The sequence below is a fragment of the Antennarius striatus genome, chromosome 13 (assembly GCF_040054535.1).
Source record: "Antennarius striatus isolate MH-2024 chromosome 13, ASM4005453v1, whole genome shotgun sequence".
NCBI lineage: Eukaryota > Metazoa > Chordata > Actinopteri > Lophiiformes > Antennariidae > Antennarius > Antennarius striatus.
The window spans coordinates 9,295,905-9,318,145 of record NC_090788.1 but is presented as its reverse complement, the minus strand read 5'-3'; the positions used below and the strand labels follow the sequence as shown (position 1 = coordinate 9,318,145).

Sequence of the window (22,241 nt, the reverse complement as noted above, 5' to 3'; positions counted from 1 at the left end):
TGTAGCTAATGTTCAGTTCTCTCCACCTCCCAGACATAAAAACATTGTCCAAAATTTTAAAGTTAACTTTAGCTAGTTACCTTAAGTTTGAGAATCTCTTAAGCTAACGTTGATGCTAGTTCTGTACCGTTTGCAAGCCTAACTTACCATAATTGAACATTTCAGAAACAACAAAACAAGTGGCCTTTATCTATCGTTACGATATCCGACTTGCGCAAAAGGAATAATAAGTGGAGTATATATCTGTTTTCTTTATTGGACATGCGCCTGCGACGTCACCTGAACATTCGCACAGTAATCATGCCACACTAGACCTGTCAAGCCCATCACATTTACATACACATACAACAGAACTACTTCCGCTCACAACATCCATCCATCCATCCATCATCAACCGCTTATCCGGGGCCGGGTCGCGGGGGCAACAGTCTCAGCAGAGATGCCCATACTTTCCTCTCCCCAGACACCCCCTCCAGCTCCTCCAGGGGGAGCCCGAGGCGTTCCAAGGCCAGCCAAGTGACATAGTCCCTCCAGCGTATCCTAGGTCTTCCTCGAGGTCTCCTCGGACATGCCCGGAACACCTCCCCAGGGAGGCGTCCAGGAGGCATCCGGAACAGATGCCCGAGCCACCTCAGCTGGCTCCACTCGAGGCGGAGGAGCAACGGGTCTACTCCGAGCTCCTCTCTGGTGACTGAGCTCCTCACCCTATCTTTAAGGGTACGCCCAGCCACTCTATGGAGGAAACTCATTTCAGCCGCTTGTGTCCGGGATCTTGTCCTTTTGGTCATGAACCAAAGCTCATGACCATAAGTGAGAGTAGGAATGTAGACTGACCAGTAAATCGAGAGCTTCGTCTTACGACTCAGCTCCTTCTTCACCACAACGGACATATACAGTGACTGCATCACTGCAGAAGCTGCACCGATCCGTCTGCCAATCTCACGTTCCATCCTTCCCTCACTCATGAACAAGACCCCAAGATACTTAAACTCCTCCACTTGGGGCAAGGACCCTCCACCAGCCTAAAGAGGGCACACCACCCTTTTCCGGTCGAGAACCATGGCCTCGGATTTAGAGGTGCTGATCCTCATCCCACTTGCGTCACACTCGGCTGCAAACCGTTCCAGGGCACGCTGAAGGTCCAGGTTTAATGAGGCTAACAGGACAACATCGTCTTCAAAAAGCAGAGATGAAATCCTGTGGTCCCCAAACCGGACTCCCTCCGGACCCTGGCTGTGCCTAGAAATTCTGTCCATAAAGGTTATGAACAGAACTGGTGATGGAGGACAGCCCTGCTGGAGTCCAACATGCACCTGGAACAGGTCTGACTTACTGCCGGCAATGTGAACCAAGCTCTGGCTTTGGTCATATAGGGACCAGACAGCCCTCAGCAAAGGGCCCCGGACCCCATACTGCCGAAGCACTCCACCACAAGATACCACGAGGGACACGATCAAATGCCTTCTCCAGGTCCACAAAACACATGTGGACTGGTTGGGCAAACTCCCATGAACCCTCGAGCACTCAATTGAGAGTGTAGAGCTGGTCCAGTGTTCCACGACTGGGACGAAAACCACATTGTTCCTCCTGAATCCGCAGTTCGACTATTGGTCCAATCCTCTTCTCCAGTATCCTGGAACAGACTTTCCCCAGGAGGCTGAGGAGTGTGATCCCCCTATAGTTGGAACACACCCTCCGGTCACCCTTTTTGAAAAGAGGGACCACCGCCCCGGTCTGACAATCCAGAGGTACTGCCATGCGATGTCACAGAGACGTGTCAAACATGATAGTCCCTGCACATCCAGAGACTTGAGGTACTCAGGGCGAATCTCATCCACCCCCGGTGCTTTGCCACCAAGGAGTTTTACAACCACCTCTGTGACTTCAGCTTGGGTGATGGACGAGTCCACCTCTGAGACCTCAGCCTCTGCTTCCTCTGTGTAAGACATGGCAGCAGGATTGAGGAGATCCTCGAAGTACTTTTTCCACCGGCCGACAATATCCTTAGTCAGCAGCTCTGCACCTCTACTGTAAACAATGTTGACTGTGCACCACTTTCCCCTCCTGAGGCGCCGAATGGTTTGCCAGAGTTTGCCAGACAGAGGGCTATGCCAGATGTTCCCAGCAGACTTCTGCCTTCTGCTCGGCCAGCGGATCCAACTCACCACCAGGTGGATGACAGCACTGCCCCTCTCTTCACCCGAGTGTCGAACACACGCGGTCGGAGGTCTGATGATACAACAACTAAGTCAATCATCGACCTCCGGCCTAGAGTGTCCTGGTGCCACGTGCACTTATGGACATCCCTGTGGCTTATGGACAAACTGTGACTAGCATAGAAGTCCAATAACAGAACACCACTCATGTTCAGATCGGGGAGGCCGTTCATCCCAATCATCCCTTTCCAGGTCTCACCGTCATTGCCCACGTGAGTGTTGCACTATTCAGTACTCCTCCCAGGGACACCAAGAAGGCCAGGTATTCCGCACTGCCATTTGGCCCGTAGGCCGAAATGACAGTGAGACACCTGTCCCCAACCCGAAGGCGCAGGGACGCGACCCTCTCGTTCAACGGGGTGAACTCCAACATACGATGGCTTAGCTGTGGGGCTACAAGCAAGCCCACACCAGCCCGCTGCCTCTCACCTTGGAAAACACCAGAAAAGTGGAGAGTCCAGCCTCTCTCAAGGGTTTGGGTTCCAGAGCCCAAGCTGTGGTTGGAGGTGAGCCCGACTATATCTAGTCGGTACCACTCAACCTCCCTCACAAGCTCTGGCTCCTTTCCCCCCAGCGAGGTGACATCCCTAGAGCTAGACTCTTTGTCTGGGGATTGGGTCATCGAGCCCCATGCTGACGACTGCTACCCAATCCACACTGCACCCGTCCCTTATGGTTTCCTCGGCAGGTGGTGAATCCAACGGAGGTTGGGCCCACCACTTCTGTCCACAGGGCCCACAGGCCGGGCCCTGTGGGCAGAGACACGGCCACCAGGCCCTCACATACGAGCCCCAACCCAGGCCTGGCTTCAGGGTGGGGCCCGGTTGCGCCATACCGGGCGACGTCACGGTCCTTGATTTTATACTCATCATAGGGGTTTTTGTGCTGCTCTACGTCTGGCCCGTTACCCAGGACCTGTTTGCCATGGGAGACCCTAGCGGAGCGTAAAGCCCTTGGCAACATAGCTCCTGGAATCATTCAGGTACTGAATCTCCCCCACCACGATAAGATGGCAGCTCTCGGAGGAACCGCTCAGGACAGGAAGAACCAAAATAAGAGCGTCACACACTTATGATTAACATCTATGATGAATATAATTTTGCCAGTAAGACGAAAGTACATACAGTCAAACCTCGGTTTTCGAACACTTCTGTTCTCGGCCAAATTGGTTTTCGACCAGAAAATCCGAGAATTTTACGTCTCTGAACTCGACCAAAATTCGGCTCTCGACCAAACCGAAAGAAGCCGAGCATACCTGAACGCGACTCACTCGAGAGCTGAGCGAACTTGAATGCCCAGGATGCTTCCTCCGTAGCACATTCGTGTTCAAAATATCTTTTATTGAAATAAAACAGTGTCTATTTGTACCCTTTTTTATTTATGGTAAACAGTATACATTGCAGTTTATGGTGTAAACCGAAAGAAGCCGAGAGTACTTGAACGCCACTCACTTGGGAGCCGAGCAAACTGCCCAGGATGCTTCCTCCATAGCGCATTCGTGTTCAAAGTTCGATAGGATATCTTTTATTAAAATAAAACACAGTGTCTATTTCTACCCCTTTTTATGTATGGTTAACAGTATACAGTACAGTTCATGGTGTAAAATAGTGAAAAAAACCCAACTTTTAGACTTGGAACGGATTAAAATTATTTACATTTTAATTATAATGGGAAAAATATTTTCGGATTTCGAACAACTCGTTTTTCGAACAGCATTCTGGAACGGATTATGTTCGAAAACCGAGGGTTGACTGTATTAGTTATATTTGAGTGTCGTCTACTTACAGAATTTACCTTGTTCAGCATCGTCCTCATCCGGCTTCTGGGGGCGTAGAAAGGTGAGTACGTAATGCGGTCATGCAGGCTTGTAATGTATTGACCAATCACGGAACCCCTGCATGTCCCGGTCCGACACAGAACTGGCGTCGGCGTCTTGGGCGAGGAACGTGAATGAATGAATAAAGAATTTATAAACTTTATAACTGTCAAGCATAAACGCCTCTTCGACGTGGAGCCATTGTACGTCATAAAATAGCCGGTTTTCGTCACAGGGGCACGCCCCCCGGATTGACGTCTCCCTGCACCAACACACCTGATCGTTTGAATGAGCTCATCATCGATCAGCTCATCATCATCGGTATCAGGTGTTTTATTGGTAGTGGCATCCGCTCTGCGGATCCGCCTGGCATCCGCACCGAGTCCGCTGTATGACGGTGCGCTGCCCGCAACCGGGCCGTTTCCTGTGCGGTTCGCCGAAGCGAGCAATCTGCCGAGGCGGAACTGCGCGTGTTAAGGGCGCATCCGCCCCGGCGTCGGGTGCTATGTGAGTAGCTCAGATGAGCGATTTTGAAAAGCTGATATTTCGGACCACAGATCACTTTAGGTCAAAATATTTGGAATACAGTCTAGTTGGACATCTGGCAGCTGAATGACATTAAGTTAAAAATGCATAATATGGGACCTTTAATTATTATTATTAATAATAATAATAATAATAATAATAATAATCCACACTTTATTGATCGCTCTTGGGGAAATTCTCTTTACACTTCACTGAAGTACATACATGTGGTACACATTGGTTTCAGACACATATAGAGGTACAGGGGAGGCAGAGTGACGGGTCGCGTGAAGAAATCGCGCCCCAATGAGCATCTTGTAGGGGGGACGGCGCCTTGCTCAAGGGCGCCTAATTGTACTTGCCTCTGTAATTTTTCTGCATTAAATATTGAAAAAAATAATAAGATTTTTTTTTTGTTTAGTTTTACAAAAGTTTCCTTTTACTTTAATTATATGTATTTTGATCAAGTATCTTGAAAGAATTAATTGCTTTAATGGGGAGTAGCTACTAGGAGAGGATGATTCATTCTACTTATATAGTTAAAGTACTAATACTGCACTACAACGTACAAGTAACATCTGAAATGTTTCATTCATCCATTCATACTGTATTCAAGTCACAGTTAAAGAGATGTCAGTGATACATGGTGTTATTTTGTTTGATGCTGATTAAAAAATAATAATTAAATCCTTTTTTTAAATTTGTGATGAAATAAAAAATAAAAATTGCCTGTAAACAAAAAACAATGTGGTTTGAAGTTTTGCTTCCAAATATTTGCTCTTCAAACGACAGAATATCCTAAAAATGTCCAAGCTTTTAATTATCTATGAACTGATATGTTACCAAAATACCATCTGTTTCAAGACAGTAACCTGGGATTAAACACTTGTGCCCTCTGTCTACAGGCTTATCCCTAAAAACGTGTGACAGTGATGCTTTACATCAGTCTGGGTGAACTCCACTGTGTGTTTTGCATTTATTAAAAAAACCAAACAAACAAACCCAAACAGTATTTTACATTTCTTTCCATACCACTTTGACTTTTATCAAAAGAAACATTGACGCTGTCTACATCACAGACAAGAATCATCAATATTCTGTTTTGAACAATTTTGCAATGAACAGAATGAACCCCATGCCCATCCCCCCTCCCCAGAGCAAACTCCTCTATACACAGTATACTTTACATACATATAGTTCCTGTTCAGTCTGTTTGCATTTTACATCATTATCAAAGTATCATCATCAGCTTTAAAATACATACAACAATCTTTCCATTCTAATTATAATTGCTGTTCTGATTGTACATAAAGTATCATTTCCCACAGTTAAAGACTGATCAGCATTTTCTGTGCCTCATTTTCATTATAAAATATTCTCAAGAGACAAAACCAGCCTCTTTATTCCATAAAACCAAAATATTTCTGATGATTTGTTGATGAGAAGCTTTTTCTTACATCTGCCGTGCACATGAGAATGGAAACACTGCAAAGAGCCTCACCGTTAAAGTAGTTTCAAATATGCAATATAACAAACTGCATTTACTTTTCTCTACAGATTTTCTGTATGTTTTCCTCCTTTCTGAAGTCAGTAACGCCCTGAACCCTTCTCAGACGCTCCGAGTAGCTTTGCTACCAACTGTTACGTCTGCTTGAAGTCCAGATTATGAGGCACAGTCAGAGAACCTTGGTAATCCTCAATTATAAGAGAAGGAATAACAGAGAGATTATAAAAGATCACTTAAACAAAAGAGCAAGATAAATTAGAAAAGTGGAAATCTTCCATATGTTTGTGTTGTTTTGTTACAGAAGAGTTTGGCAATAAAGTTTTCAACATTGAGCATGGGCTGCTGGAAGTAGAGCGCCGTGCTTAATCAATTCACATTGTTTTTTTTGTTTTGTTTTGTTTTTTTACCTAATAGAATTTTTAAAAAGTGCCTCTTAAATTTTCATTACAAAAAACAGATTTTTAAAATTTCTTTTTCAGTTTGGTTGTCAGCGCTCCTCAACCCATCTTGGTGAAACACCACACACAATTCCTTTACAAAGGAGGAGTGGCCCAGGTGTTCAGTGTCCTTATGGATGTGAGAGGATCGGTCGGTTTGTGAGGAACCTAAAATTATCTAATTTGCTTGATTGTTATAGTGTGCAAGTGCAGCAAAGCATTTAATAGCTGCAACAGCCTCAGAATTACTTGGTTACTAAAACCACAGCACAGAAAGAAAGATTTTTTTTTAAAAATCTAATTGTGGGAAAAGCTACCAGTGTTAAAAATACATCAAGAAAGCCTTCTTCATTTGTACCCTGTTTACACACAGCCAGAGCCCTCGACTGGAAGGATTTGATCAATGCAATCATTGAAATGTCTGTCAATGCAACATTATGCCTAGTAGACAATTTTCTTAGATTAGCAATGGCCAAACTCTCCAAAATCAAAATTACTCCCCTAAGAAAAAATAATATACTCCATTAAAATTTAAACAACTTACTTTCCGGCCCAGTGGCTGTCAAGCTAAAAAGTGATTTTCATCAGGTGTATCTATGCCTGGCTTTATGTGTTTATGCTTTGAAAACAATCTTCAAATTTTTGGCAATTTGACAGCAGCAGAATTTTACCACTGGAATAAAAGAGGAAGTGACGAGTGTGAGCAGAAAGAGCCAACAGTTACAGTATATGGATCTAGACAAAGTCTTGAGTGTAGAAAGAAAAAAAGCAAGTATGAGAAGTAGCACTGTTTATGCTGAATCCACATCCAGACAATCCACACAATATCACGAGAAGTGTGTTTCTACTGTTGTGGCCCCAAGAGGTTAAAATCACCTCCTGGCCTGCTTGTCTTCGGGTTCTAAATATCCTGCAAGTAATAAGGTGAATACTCAACATCCTGTCTGAACATATCCTGTTCAACAAGAACTATATTCTACTCAGTTTAAAACGCTATGAATGGACGTCGAAGAGCTTTTGAGGCAGATGTCTTTACGGTTGTGGATTCTGGTTCTCTATTTTGCTTCCTTCAAAATCTGCAGAGATGGGGCCTGTAACTGCGGCGCAGCATTTATGGCAGTGTATGTCGTTAGTTGAACAGTCCCAGTTGTTCAGATGAGTCCAGAAGTACCAAAGCTTACAAAATTTTGTGATCCAGAATGCTTAAAATTATAAGGCTCATGCAAAATTCACAACTGTGAGATAATAAATAATAATTTTGTAGACTTGAAGTAGCATCAAATTGCATCTGATGATCTGGTGATTCAATTGGATGTTCATTTAGTTAGTGACTGAGCTACATCCCAAAGAACATGATCTTAGAAAAGAAATTTTGTTCAACAATATATTGGGGAGATTCTACTACATTGATGGAGGTTAATCTTTTCTAAGTGCTGAGTAGTTTCTCTCTGCAAGCTTCTAGTGACCATTAGTAACCAGCTTCACCTGGAAAACAAATGTACTTTATGTTCTTTCAACAGGTCATCAGCTTTCAAACTTAACAGGCAGCTACAGTCGGGCCTGAATTGAACACATCTTGTGTGTAATGACCGAAAGACAAAGACAGAGATGCATTCTTTTCTTCTTCTTTTTTTCCTTTCTGTGTTTTTGGCCAAATCTCAGCTTGACACAGCCAAATTTAAAAAAAAAAAAAAAAGGGAAGCACTTACATTGTGGCTGAAGTTAGGCACTGCAAAAAAATTAAAAATGAGGTTCGTTTTAATGTTTCTAATCAACACAGTAAGGCAATTTGAATATGGCTGACTGATAATAATAACACTTCCAGCCTGTCTGTAAAGATGTTCAAAATTTAGACTCAGGAGAGGAACTACTTTTTTTTTTTTTTTCAATTTTCACAACCCATTTTAAGATTACCTGTGTAAAAACAGCTACAATCAAAAATGAGGCACTTTATAAAAGATTATAGAGATATCTAGGCTATATAGTATTAATCATTAAACTGTATGTATATTGTATATTCTATATATCATTGTAATGTGTCACTTTACATTGGAATAGTGTTAACTGATGACAAACTGCAGTTTGCACTATAGTTTCTGTCCTTCTACAAGTGTACTGTAGTATATACTATAGTATAATACAAAGATATAATAGAAAAGCTCAGTTGCCAAAAAAGTGTTTACGCTTTCAAAGACTTTGTGCAACACATTCTTTCAAAGGCGTTGCATTCATTTTATACTGAAAGGAAAGGACAAACATTTATGTGAGGTTTTAACATTTAAATAGCAAAGGACATGTTTATTATAAGGTCTAATATGAATTCTGTCAACTTACTAGTGAATTTGTTTCGTACATGGGCTGTAGTTAGGGACTGTATGAAAATTACTGGTAGGAGAAGGTAGTTAAAGAAGATCTTTTAGGAGTGAAAGGGAGGGTCTTTCAATAGCTCTCAAACTAATTTAATCTCTTGTGTTTTGTGTGTTTTTAAATAATACATGGATTCCGTATGGATTCCATTACTGTATTTGCCAGTCACATGATCGGATGTGTTACTGTTTGATTGTCCATTAAATATATAAAAGTTGTTTGTGGATTTTGATGAACTTCAATATTGTAGCAGATCTTAAGACCAACAAAGGGTTGATTATATTTCTAAGTGGATCCCAGTATGGATGCAGGTTGTGAATATTTTTCAATTTCTTCATTAGTGTTTGTCCTTAGTAGTTGTGCATTTTATATATATGCGGAGTGTAATCTCGTTAATTTGTTTTCGTAAAAATAAATCTCGACTCCCCGATCATTTTTGTACAGTCCCTAATGGCAGCATCAATCCCCTCTGGCTAACAACCCTACTATCAGGTTCCTTCGGCAATGCATCATGTTACATACATAAAATCCAATTATTGTCCTTAATGCATGTTTGAGACAAATTTGATTAAGTTGACATCCATAACAGAAGAATGGCATGTTCATTTTATTTCCAAGCATTGTCTCACACCATGATAATTACATAAGTGCATAGTCGAGCATGTATGTGCCTGCTGCAAGACCTATATAACATTAGTTGTTTTACTGAATGCTATCATGTTGCATTAAAGCTGTGCCTCTTACGCACATATTGTCTCATCATCATCTCTTATGATAGTCCAATGAAATGACAGGGTTACTGAAGGAATAAATTTAGATATGAATTTCAATAACTCCATGTAATTCAGTTTTAATTTTCTAATGCATAGCGGAGAAATACAGGACATGATAGCCAATGTGTGGTCACATAACGGGCCAACAGCTCCTACTATGGAAGAAGGAGCTGGGCAAGTACGTATATATATTAATGTGGCTTCAACATTTGCATACGGGCAAGATTTGAAAACCAGCTGCAGGACACAACATGTTTAGCCCATGAACTGTGAGAGCTGGAGCTGAATAAACAAGTGGCCTGTGAGAGTTCACATCAGGGATCAAATTAACTGTGTGGAAAAGACACACAAAACGCAGAATTATAGCAGGATGGTTTTGAATGCATAGAGGCGTCGTTCTTCTCCCTCAACATGCTCCGAATGCTGACTCTGAATGTGAAAATGAAAACATAACTATAATATGTAATACTTTATTTAATACCGTTTGCACTCTTCACATTTATTATGTAAAACGTGTGAGGTTTTCACAGAAACATGTTATTTCTGTGTAAAAAAAACTGACAGCAACATAAAATATATATGTAAATTAAATATGAATTATTTATTCATTTCATTTTCTGCTTGTATGATAAGCTCATTTTAAAAACCCTCAGTAGTTTGTGGTCCAGAATTGTAAAGACTTTTTTTGGCAACTGCATATAATAAAGAGATAACAGTGACAGCGTATATGAATGTACTGTATGAAACTTCTGTCTTCCCATCTTATTTTGAGTCAAAATGACACTTGAAGATCATTTCACTTATCCAATATGGACAAAGGAGGATGTGACGATATATAAAAACACAAACTTTGAGGGTTTCACTTCAAATAAAACCCTAGAAATGTAGTTTAAGTGAGCTGCCACGTCGAGCCTGGATATACAAGAGTTAAATCGATTGCTCCAATAACAAACAAGTGTGTTTTAAATGAAACTACACAGATGGACTTTTTCTGCCATTTGTGTAATTCCCTGAAGGCCTTGTTAATGCCCACATGATCGCCCACACACAACCACGCTTCCCCTTTTATATTAAGTAAAATGATGATCAAATGCCACTTTTATTTGAAATAAAGGCTAAATTAAACATTTTTCTTACCCTGTCTCTGTGTGTGTGTGTGTGTGTGTGTGTGTGTGTGTGTGTGTGTGTGTGTGTGTGTGTGTGTGTGTGTGTGTGTGTGTGTGTGTGTGTGCGTGTGTGTGTTTGGCACACATTTGGTTGACAGAGAACAGCAAGCAGGATGGGGATGAGTTGTCCGGGGTTCTTCAGTGCGTGGACTCGGTGTTCAGGTCACACAGCTGAGTGTCCCCTTGCTGACTCAGCGTAGAGCTGTGGCACCGGCGTCACGCTTAAACCACCGCCCAAGATCAGCAATCTGGAAAAGAGTCCAAAGTAGCCGTAAGTTTACATTACACCATTTTTACACAACAGCTTTCACTTTAATTCATGTTTCTACAAGTTTTAACGTTTGTGCTCATTATTACAATTTACTGACTGACAGTAAATCCATTCTAAGTCTCCAATCACAAAATGCGACAGACGGTACAGCAGGTTATTTTCCAGAACGCACTGCTGTTGCAGAATCTCGAGCTCCCGCTGGCTACTTAGGTAAAGATTATATGACGCACAACGTCTTTCTAAAATGATTTACCGAGTTTGAGTCACGTACACATTGTTGCAGATGTCAATATTATGTGTTTTGTCTCTGCGTGACGCATATCAGTTCCAAGAAGTTTTCTCTTTGATGAGACATATTTAAAAACAGGAGCACCTATAAACACTGTTAATATGGAAGATTAGGGTACGTCTGCAATGGAGAGCCTTATAAAATTACTTTGATAGAGGGTAACCACAGTAAGGGACACTCAGACGACTGGAAAGATAAATCAACCCATAGTTTGAGTGGGACTGAGTCAGTCTGATGTACATTCAGCACCGACTGATGCAGCGTTAACACAACCATTTAATAACAATGAGCAGACCTGTATTCAGAGTTACTTGGTCCCTTATTACAAATTTATACTGCTTTACAGAATGGAAATTTAAAAATGACCACTGTAGGTGATCCATGCATCGGTAGACTTTGCATAGTTTATCTATGTGAAGTCTACCGATGCATGGATAAAGAGAATCTATAATCAGACAGAGTGGAGTGTTCAAGTTCCATCATTGAATCAGAATTTTCAGCATCAGTACATATGAAAAATGCACATGAACACACAGTATAGAAACAGCGCAAATGAAACATGGGGAATGTACTGTATATATATTCTCAATTCAATCTGGAACTTTAATTTAAGGATTTAATTTCAGTGCCTAATTGAAATGTAATGAAAACATGCGGATGGGGTAATGTGATGATAGCAAAAATAATTTAAGTGCTGATTGAATGTTTGTGAACCATCCCTGTGTCTTGGAGGCTTTATTATCTGCACTGTAGCGACCATCCATCCCCATGCTTCATATACAGTATTTACTTCCATTCATACAACATGGCTGCAGTTAATGAAAGTGGGGTAAACACTCTTCCAGCTTATAGGAGGAGATGCACTTTTGATTGCAAATTATAACATTTAATAGGACATTTTTTCATCTCTATGAATGTTAAATGCAGAAATGAACCGTCAGCAATTGAAATAAATACGCAATTATTATGATTATATACATATATATATATGGAGAAAGTGCGCAGCATCAGATGAATCAATCATACATATGTAGCAGCAGCACCTAGTATGTAAGGTGTGCAATTGGCTCGTTCAGTTCTCTCATAAATATGTATATTTACATATGTATTTAGATTCTAACATACTACCTCCTGCAGATTATATTTATCATCTACATGCCAAAGGAATTGATCTCCTGTGTATTTCAATGTAAATCCATAAAAAAACAGACTTCCATCACCAACATTAACTCTTAAATAATTCATCTGTGCAGTTTGAGGGAACTGTCAGACCTGCCACATGAAATCCAGCGGTCGATACTGCACACCCACACATGAACAAAACTACCTGGTCTGTATTTTTGTCCTCTCTCCATCCATTTATGTGAAATGGCTAATTACCAGCAGACATATCAATTGGCTTTGCTCTCTGAGCACCCACTTGTGATAATAAGAGACTCTAGAGACAATCCACAGCCTGGACGCATGGCGCCGCCCTCCAACTTGAAGTGAAGGTGCACAGAGGTGAAGGATGAAAAGAATGAAAAGGCATGACTACGATCCAGGTTTGGGTTTTATCACACAAAAGGCGGATTATAAAATATTAGTCAAGCTTCATTTTTCAGATCAGCCATCTACAGCTTAAAAACATTGGATTCACTGTCGGGACACAAGAAAAAAATCTCTGCCTAAATTTCAAGTAAGTAAATTATTGGTGATTTTGATTTTTTTTTTTAAAAATATCAACATGGTTGCAGATCACTTGATAGGCGAATTAATCTAAATCAATAATTACAATGTCAGTACATAGAGCGCATCCCACCACCATAGTAGAGCAATCAATGGAGGTGACTTTTTATTGACATGCATCGGGCCGCCATCAAGCTATTCATACATCTACTGTATTTTTATTCTGATGATTATTTTTTGGTTAATCGACCAACTGTTGATATATTAAATGCCATAAATGATTATTACTAAATACAAACATGTGTCTAAAACCTTGTCTCACTCTCATGTATGACAGAAAACAAATTCAAGAAGCTTGGTCATTTTTTTTAAATGACTGAAATTCTAAAATGGATAATATGGATTAATTTCATGCACATTGTCAAATTATTACAAGACTATTTCAAGGTCTTGGGTCTTAACAAGCAGCTGTTTGCTGAGCAGATAACCTTTAAATTTGATAAATCAAGTGGAAAATTTTTTTCATAATAAATAATATTTTCGATACGATGTAATTACTGTATTATTTGTCGTCAGCACATTTGCATTGTATCCCGCTAGTGCTTTGTCATTTGCAGTCATTTTGTCACGAGGCCATAAATGACACCATAAAGATGGTCTGGTGGAAGACGAGTAAATGGACTCACCGCTATAGACGCCGCCACCATGTGCAAACCCTGAAAGATGATATCTAAGAATGCTGGAAATGTGCCTGATAGATTTCATATATTCTTTTGATGAATATTTTTGGATTGGTCCACTTACCTTGACCATCCTTTCTACTGCTCTGGTGTGCTCGTAGTTCTTCTGACTTATAGAAATCAATACTGGCGTAAGTATTGAGGGTGGAGCTGGCGCTGCTACCCAATGCATTTCCTGTGATGTTGTAGGTGGTGGGGGTGTGCTCCGCTCCAGCTTGAGGGCTCTCCTTAACGGCCAAGTCAAGGTCAATATAGTTAAGGCCTTGTTCGGCGGAGGCTTGTGGTGTGGTTGTTGCAGACAAACTAGACGTCTGCCTGTTCTCCCATAATGAGCAATCCAAACCATGCCGATGACTCGCTGCCTGGCTTCCCTCTTGGAAGATGGATGTAGAGGCGGGTGGGTGGTGTGGTAGGGAGGGAGGTGAGTTGAACGCCTCTGTACGGTGGCTCTGTCGCCCCTGCGAGTCACCCCGGACTGATCTGCTGCCCCTTTCTGGTGAGTGAAATGACTTGGCCGGGGAGAAGCCAGACGCCGACTCCTGCTCCATAGAAACAGGCTGAACAGAGTGGATGACAGGCATTCCTGAAATGCTGGAATCGGAACCTTTATTATCCGTAAACGGAGCAGGGGCAGTTGTTGGCATGGCTGCCACCTTGCCTTTTGTCCTGTATCCGGCATTGCCCTCTGCTGCCAGAGAAGATGTGCTACGCTCATGGCGGGATTTGAGAGCAACAGCTGGTGGGCTCCGTGGGCTGTTGAACGTGGATCCAACAGCAGTCAGGGCCGTGGAGGTCTTCCCTAGATCCATACTAACATATTCAGCTGAGGTGGACAACGGAGCGGAGAAACTGCGGGGAAGGTTTTTGGGATTATTGTGGCAGAAAAGCGGTTGATTAATGGGCCGGAGGGTTCCGTGGATCATGGCGTGTTTGGTCCCCACACATTGTCCTCCATCATACTTACTGTCCTCCTTGAAAACAATACTAACGTACTCACCAACATTTTGAGACACTGACGGTAGCAGACTCTCCTTCACCCTAGGCAAGGTGTTGGCTTTAGTAATATCTGCAATCACACTGAGAGGGCGACCTCTCCTCTGCTGTTTTGGGCTCTTGCCACTCGATCCGTGTTTTGGATGGTGATGCCCTTCTTTTGTGCATGTTCCTGCACTCTTGTACTCTGTTCCAGTCCTTAATAAACTTAACCCTTTCCCTGCTGATATGGACTTGTCTTCCAGGCTTTCGCTGCTGGCTGAGCTGGAAGAGAAAGAAGAGGAAGACATGGAAAGTTGACAGCCTCCCACAGAGCCCACGGTAATTTTGTTTCTCTTGCTGTATCCCACTCCCCCTCCCCTTCCAGCGCTATCCTGCCTACTGCTGTCTTTTTTTCCTTCTTTTTTGTTTAAGTCATCCTCAAAGCGATTGTAGAGAGTGTGTTGGTAAGCTCGTGGCAAGGAGAAGTAGGAATTGAACATTTTTGGTTGCAGTTGGTGCTGTTCGGGGTGGGAGGGCGGTGTGCTGCAGGCGGAGCGGCTGCAGACAGGTGAGATATTCATGTAGTCGCTCGCCGTCCGGCTCTCCATGCTGGTTCTGCTATCCCACATGCCCAGTCTGTGCAGTTCCGTGGAGCTGGTGCTATTGGGAGACATGACCATGTAGCCCTCTGTGCTGGGCTGGTGGATGTGCTGAGGGGGGGACACACTGTTGTTGGGAGTCATGGCCATATACTCATCATCAGTTCCGGGTTTGGTTCCAGTGTCAGGCATACCTATTGATAGAGAGAGTGGAACAGGAGACGTGACTCCGGGCAACATGGCCATGTACCCACTGTCCACAGCAGCTCCTGTGTCCATCTCCCCCCTGCTTTTGTCTCCCCTCTTCCTGCCGTCCTCAAGCTGCACCCCCCCGACTGCCAGAGCTCTTGAGCCACGATGCACATCTGCCCTCTCTCTGCTACCTGTCTGCGACATGATGGCATATTCTTCATCATCTTCATCATCTTCATCTTTTGTATGTGGGGTCAGTCGCTCGTGGGCTGCCAAAGGCAGGGAGGCCCTCTTACTTAGTAATCTACGCTCTGCCTCAGTTTCTCTACTTGATGCGCGGCGCAGTATCCGACGGCCTTTCGAGCGATGATGGGAACCCAGGAGACCCTCTCGCTGTCCCATCACTATGTAGCTGGAGGAGCCTTCTCCGTGTACATGATGTCCTGACAGACTAGGTACAAGTAGAGAGTGTTCTCCAGGACTGGAGCCGTATTCATCTGAAGAACCATAGTCGCTTGGGGAACCTGAAACCGACACTCTCTGAGAAACACGAGGGTATGAACAGATTGTCATGCCTCCCACCGCCGCCCCCACCAGACCACACTCTGATCCATGACCTGAACTGGACGACAGACTTGGAGCAGGAGAGGGAGCAGGATTAGGCGTGTAGCGTGCAAGGCTAAGGGTAATCTTAGCAGGAGTGGGAGCCCTGGTAGGCTTAGGCCTCAGTGTTGGCGTAGTTGAGCAGGAACCATTCAGACTTGGGCTGGAGCTGGCCCACGTCCCTTTGACGCTTCCTCCACCCTCCTCCGATCTTGCCCCAATGCTGGCGGTTCGTGCTCTGGGGAATCCATGGCGTGATGTCGGTGAAGTGCTTGTGCTGCTGCCTCCGGTTCCAGGCGTCTCCGTGCGAGCTCGTCGGGAGAAGCCCACCTGGCTTGGTGGCAGATTTGGATGATGACGGCGGCTCGGGACGCTGATGGGGTTCGAAGCGGTACCGCCTCCACATGACGTTCCCACGGACTGAGACTTACTGCGCTGACGAAACTCCTCACTGAGGGCTTTCATTGCCTCCAAAAGGGTCTCGTGCATGTTCTGAGCCACCACTGAGTCGTCCACCTGCATCCAGAACTCTCCAGGGCCAGTAATCGCTGAACGACCCACCTCGATGAAGAAGAAATTCTCTGAATGGCCACACCTGCGGACGTTCATCAACTGCAACACCACTGCTGCCACATCAGAGTTGAGTTTGACAAAGTTGACGGTCTTTTCAGTCAGGCACAGCCGGTAGATGCCAACCAAGTTCCTGGCATGTCCAAGACCTTTGGGCCAAACCTTGACCTGCCACACTTCCTTGAAGGTTGGAACAGGAGACGGAGAACTACACTCTCCACTACTGCCATAGTCTTCAGGAGTTTTACCTAAGAAAACAAACAAAGAAGGAACATATGCTAATATACAGACATTAAATGACAAAATGCATCATACACATATAAAAATGTACTAGAAAAGCAAGATTTAACTAAAACAAAAGCTGTTCAAGCACGAATCAAAGCCACACTGATCTATATGTGTAGGTGACATGAATAAATCATATGTCACTCTTTTTTCATTACTGAAATGTGAGACATGATGATGGCTAATGTATTCCCTGCAGTGAATCTATCACCATCACTTTTAAGCTGGAAATACAGAGAAGCAACATGCTCACATGTGAACTAATGCATCCCAGACTGTGTTCACACTGCAAGAAAAAGGGACCCATGATTCTGATAAGTGATTCTCAGTCGGATACTTTTCTGATGCTGTTGGTGTGTTAGCGGTGTGAACACCCACATCCATGTTTATCAGCAATGCTGGCCAAAACACAAATAAGGAGGATAGCAAACCAATTATATCTGCTGTTGTTCATGTAAATGTGAGGTCATGGCACAGATCTGTTCACACTGATGCAGATGGGGGTCGTGAAAAAGATCAGGCTTGAGATTAATCTAAATGTTGTCACTTACAACCCCATAGTGTGAGTGTAGTAACAGTTCACTGCCAACCATGTGACCAATGACAGGCCAATAATCGTTTCTTGTTCCTACAGTCACGTCTATCTTCACTCAATCAGCTTCCATTCTCAAAGAAATATAATTTATTCCTGCCGATGGCTCCGGAAAATCACCATACCGTGCTCTTATATTAATGACTTTCTATCTCAACCAAAATCTCATATAATCACGCATACGATTAGAATAAAATTAAATTAACCATTATGTTTAATCGTCATTTCAAACGCCTCGTCTCGTCGATGGTTCTGAAAGCTGCCAGCATCAAAGCTGGGCAAAGCCCATCCGTCTCTAGTAACGCCAATGAAACGAGGGAGGGAGAGGAGGGAGGGTGGTGTCGGGCTCCAACATAAGGATAACAACGTAAACACGAGGAGAACCAACAGAAACACGCTTTCTTTCTTTTCTTTTTTTTTCTTTTTTTAAATTTTTTTTTCCTGACAGCGAGAGCGCATCGACGAGGCCATCTCCTTCCTACCAGGAACGTAAATGTGGAGTAGGCGAGCGGCAGTGGGAGCTGTGCGGATAAACAGAAACACGGCTCCAGCGGAGCGCACCCCGATAGGCTACTACTACATGATGCGTCCTGTGGATGGTTGCTATATGCCCACTGCGCCACGCGAAATGCACCGTCCTGCGAAAACGGGCTTTCATGGATTTTCAGTCGACGAGGAGGGGTGGGTGGGTGGGTGGGGGGGGGGGTCGTGTACATATGATTGCACACAAATGCAATTTAATGCATCAATTGGTGTGGGGGTTTTCTTTATTTTTTTTTATGCATGTGTGTGTTTGTGACAGGATAATAATGTATCTTCAGGTTATGACCGTATTATGCAGCACAAACACACCACATGCCGCCCATTCCGTGTTGTTGGTCGGATCCACCTGTCTTGGTTAAAAAAAAACAACACACACACACACACACACGCTGTCAAAATTGATCACTCGGGATGATTTAATCGGTTTAAATTCAATAAACGATCTGCAGCTGAATGGAGGGGAAAAAAAATAAATAACACGAATTAAACATGTGATGTGCAAAACCCCCACCACCACACACACACACACACACACACACACACACACACACACACACACACACTCACAACCAAACAAACAAACAAGCCGAGACAAATATTGAACAAATATCGGCTCGATGGGCCTCATGCAGAGACAGACAGCAGAAATCATGCCACACTTTCCCACATCTTACAGTTGCACTGGAGGTCCTGCATCGCTTGGTACCATTCATTTTGGATCTCCTCGCTGTCCGCAGCGATGGCAAAGCTCTCGCTGCGGGTATAAAGGACGATCATGTGCTTGTTCTTGGAATCCGCCCGCTTGTTGATGTTGAAGCAAGTCTCCAGGTTCAGGACTTTTTTGGGCACAGGTGATTTACTGCGAAATTTCTTCTCGTTCTCGTAGTACTCCAGTCGAGCAGGACCGTGTTCCGAGGCCGCCCGCAACACGAAGAAACGCCGGTGCATCGATTTGTGCTTGCGGAGATACCCGCTCTTCTGTACATCTTCATAATTCTGCGTCTCGGCTGCTTGGTTCTCCATCGCCAAAGCAGGGGGATAAATATTACAAGACAATATTCTCAGGAAAAATATCGAAGTCCATGTCTGCTCCTCATTAATCCATCGCAACTACATCCCTCGTCCTCCCCATGTCCACGTTTAAGTGTCCAGCATGTGTGAGCGACGGTTCAGGGTGGCAGAATCAGCCAAACCGTGTTGTGGAACTAGGATCCATGCTGTGAATCCAGCAGCTGCAGGAGGATCCACGCACCGGGCGTGGACGGCGTCCACCCGGCCCAGCCCCGACAGATCGAGTCCAGCCACGGTGCAGTGAAGCTGCTGAGGATGTCTCCTCCACCTGTCTGAGGTTACCCTCAGTCAGGCTCTATCCGCTGCTGTCCAGCCAGAGGAATTAATCCAAACTTCCTTCAGAGATTTTCAAAATAAAACATCTCCCGGAAGTACACAAGGTCTGAAGTACATGTGCTCACCTTCACGTCTTGTCAGTGCCTTTTACGCGGGTTGTTCAGAATGTTGGACCATTATTGGGTCTTGGCATTCCCAACAAATCAGTAAGGCTATAATATAAGGCAGGGATGTGACGTTATTAAAGCAAAGCTAGCACAAAGGAGAAGAAAATCAATCAAAAATGCGCTGTATTCCGATTGCAGCGAGAGCATGAGGTTCAGGGCAAACTTGGTCTCCAAACAGATCAACCACCTTGTAACAGGAAACAAAGATGAACTGATTGCTTACAAACTGGCATTCAACACAGTATAAAATACCACTATACTGTAGATGCTAAACACAACTGTGTTGGATGTCAAAATCACACAGTTATTGTATCACATCACATATATTAACATAGCATTTATTTGATAATGTTGACCATCATATTTACTAACATATCTATTTGTCAGATTCCTTGGGAGGACAGGCATCTGATCAGTCAGACTGAACCCTGTTCAGATCAGAGGGCATTCATTAGAGTGCATTCCTCCACCAAGGCCCAGCTAATTAAATCCAAATTCCAACAGGACACATGTGATCCCTCAGAATTCCTGACCTCAGTATCCTCGCAGTGTTAAAGGAAATTAAATCTCTAAAATTCAATTGCTCCTTCCATGACTTATTCAATACTCTTTCATGCTATTCTTTCAGGTGATTTGTACATTCTTGGCAAAACGCTGAAATGAAGCCAATCTTGCAATATTGAGATATGTAAAAAAAAGAGGTAGTTTAATTAACTGCTTTATTCTGATTACTTAGGAAATGTCATTTGTTCTGTAATGGGACCCAGTCGTGCTTTAATTGTGAAATCCACCCCGCTCAGTCTCCGGTCTCCTCCGGTTCTGTCAAGCGGGCTTGACGCGCCTCCTGCCAGCCTACTAGACAGCTCCAAGCCGGTGCCAGTCGGATACCACGGGGCTCCAGGACTGACAAGGAGCGCGGACATGCTGCCGAGGGAGGCTTCGTGTACGATCATGTGGACGATCAGGGTTTACGTTGTTTGTTATGCGTTTTCATGAGGACAAGCTGAAAACAGCAGTGGCACATGCTGTTGCAGTGATCAGAGCGTCTGAGTGGTAGTATGTATGTGGTGTAATAATGCAGCCATTTAAAACCAACCTGCAGAAAAAAATTCATGTTTTCATCCCATCACATTTCTTTGAATGCAAACAAAGAACATACCATCTTCTTCTTTCCTGAAGAATACCATACACACATTTAATCAGTTTCTCTGTTGTCGTTTATGGGGCTGCAATGGTTTGGAGCGCCAGACGCCAAAAGCATCAAAACAACACCAGCATGTGCATAATAGCACATAGTATGGCATCAGTTTTATCGTATTATGTAGGTTTATAGAGAATGAGTGAGGCATTTTTATTAGTGAGCCATAAATACAGAAAAATGATTACCACATAGCATTAATATGTTACTGACAAAGACATTTTAAACAGGACAGTCTTTGGACATTCAGTTTGTGGTTAAATCCAAGGGGTGCAATCACACCATCAAAGTGCCAAAAGTACTTGGCACGGAAACGTGTCAAACTGATCAAATTGTCCTCCCAGCAACCCCTGTTAATGGCAGAAATAGGTTGTGCTGTTGAACTGACATTGTCCCCAGGCTGTGGATATCGCCTGTTCCTGATGGGAGCAGAGACACAATCTCTTATTGTGTTTTTGGGTAATAACATTTTAATAAATTCATACATTTTAAGTTGTAGCTACACACGACATACATTGCAGATCCATGAAAGAATTCTAATATTCTTTTATGAAATCCCATTGCCCAAAGCAACAAATATATTTTGTTACTTTTACAGAAATTGTATTTACATCAGTTTTTTTAAAAGATGTTTAGTGAAATACAGTCACATTGAGCCGATACCTATGCAAACATTTGCTGGTGTTACTGTACACAGAGCAACTTCAGCTCCACAGAGGTTCTGCTTAAGCTGGAAAGCCATTGAGTAAACATCATGAATCAAATTTTTCACCATTTGCAATGTTCAGAATGAAATTGTGACAAAACCCCCATAGAGGGTTTGTTTACTATGTGCAGCCTGTTATGCAGACGCGGCATAACCCAAAGCCAGCCTTAAATTTTCTTTGGATTGTTCCACTGCAGAATATAACAGTCAGAGGTGAGTGAAAACAGCCCAAAGCATATTAGAATCACTGTAAAGTGTTTGTGATGTATGGAAAAATGTGGAGCCAAGATTTCCTGTGAGTTACTGAGTCTTCATGACTGAGGGAGTTTTCATGGCGCTGATACTTTAGATATTCACCTCTTGTTTCTGTACATAACAGCAGGAACTGATCTAATTTTAACAACTGAACTTGTTATTATTCTGCTTTGAGTTATCATTTTGTGTACTATGAGGGGGGAAGAGATCAACATACATTCAAGGCTAAATGCTTGAAAACACATTCTTCACTAAAATCATAATTTATTTACAGAATCATATTGAATTCAGTTTTCAAAACGAGAAATACACTCCATTCAATTTTGATTAGATCTATTTGGCAAATTGATTTGAAATTTAGAAAGAGAAATCTCCTGCCTACTCGGTAGCACAACTCATTTTGTTCTTTAGATACTCAAAGGAATATCCACACA

General features: G+C 43.1%; 1 protein-coding gene across 1 annotated transcript; it reads right to left on the bottom strand.

Moving 5' to 3' along the window:
* Positions 1 to 1,022: 1,022 nt before the first annotated feature.
* Positions 1,023 to 19,461, bottom strand: si:ch211-284e13.4 (insulin receptor substrate 1-B). Its single transcript, XM_068331701.1, has 8 exons — positions 18,809 to 19,461; positions 13,840 to 16,962; positions 4,309 to 4,456; positions 2,864 to 3,150; positions 2,416 to 2,645; positions 2,166 to 2,278; positions 1,693 to 2,064; positions 1,023 to 1,461 (listed from the first exon to the last, which is right to left on the bottom strand). The coding sequence occupies exons 1-8, from the start codon at positions 19,155 to 19,157 to the stop codon at positions 1,023 to 1,025; spliced, it is 5,061 nt and encodes a 1,686-aa protein (XP_068187802.1). The 5' UTR covers positions 19,158 to 19,461.
* Positions 19,462 to 22,241: the final 2,780 nt, after the last annotated feature.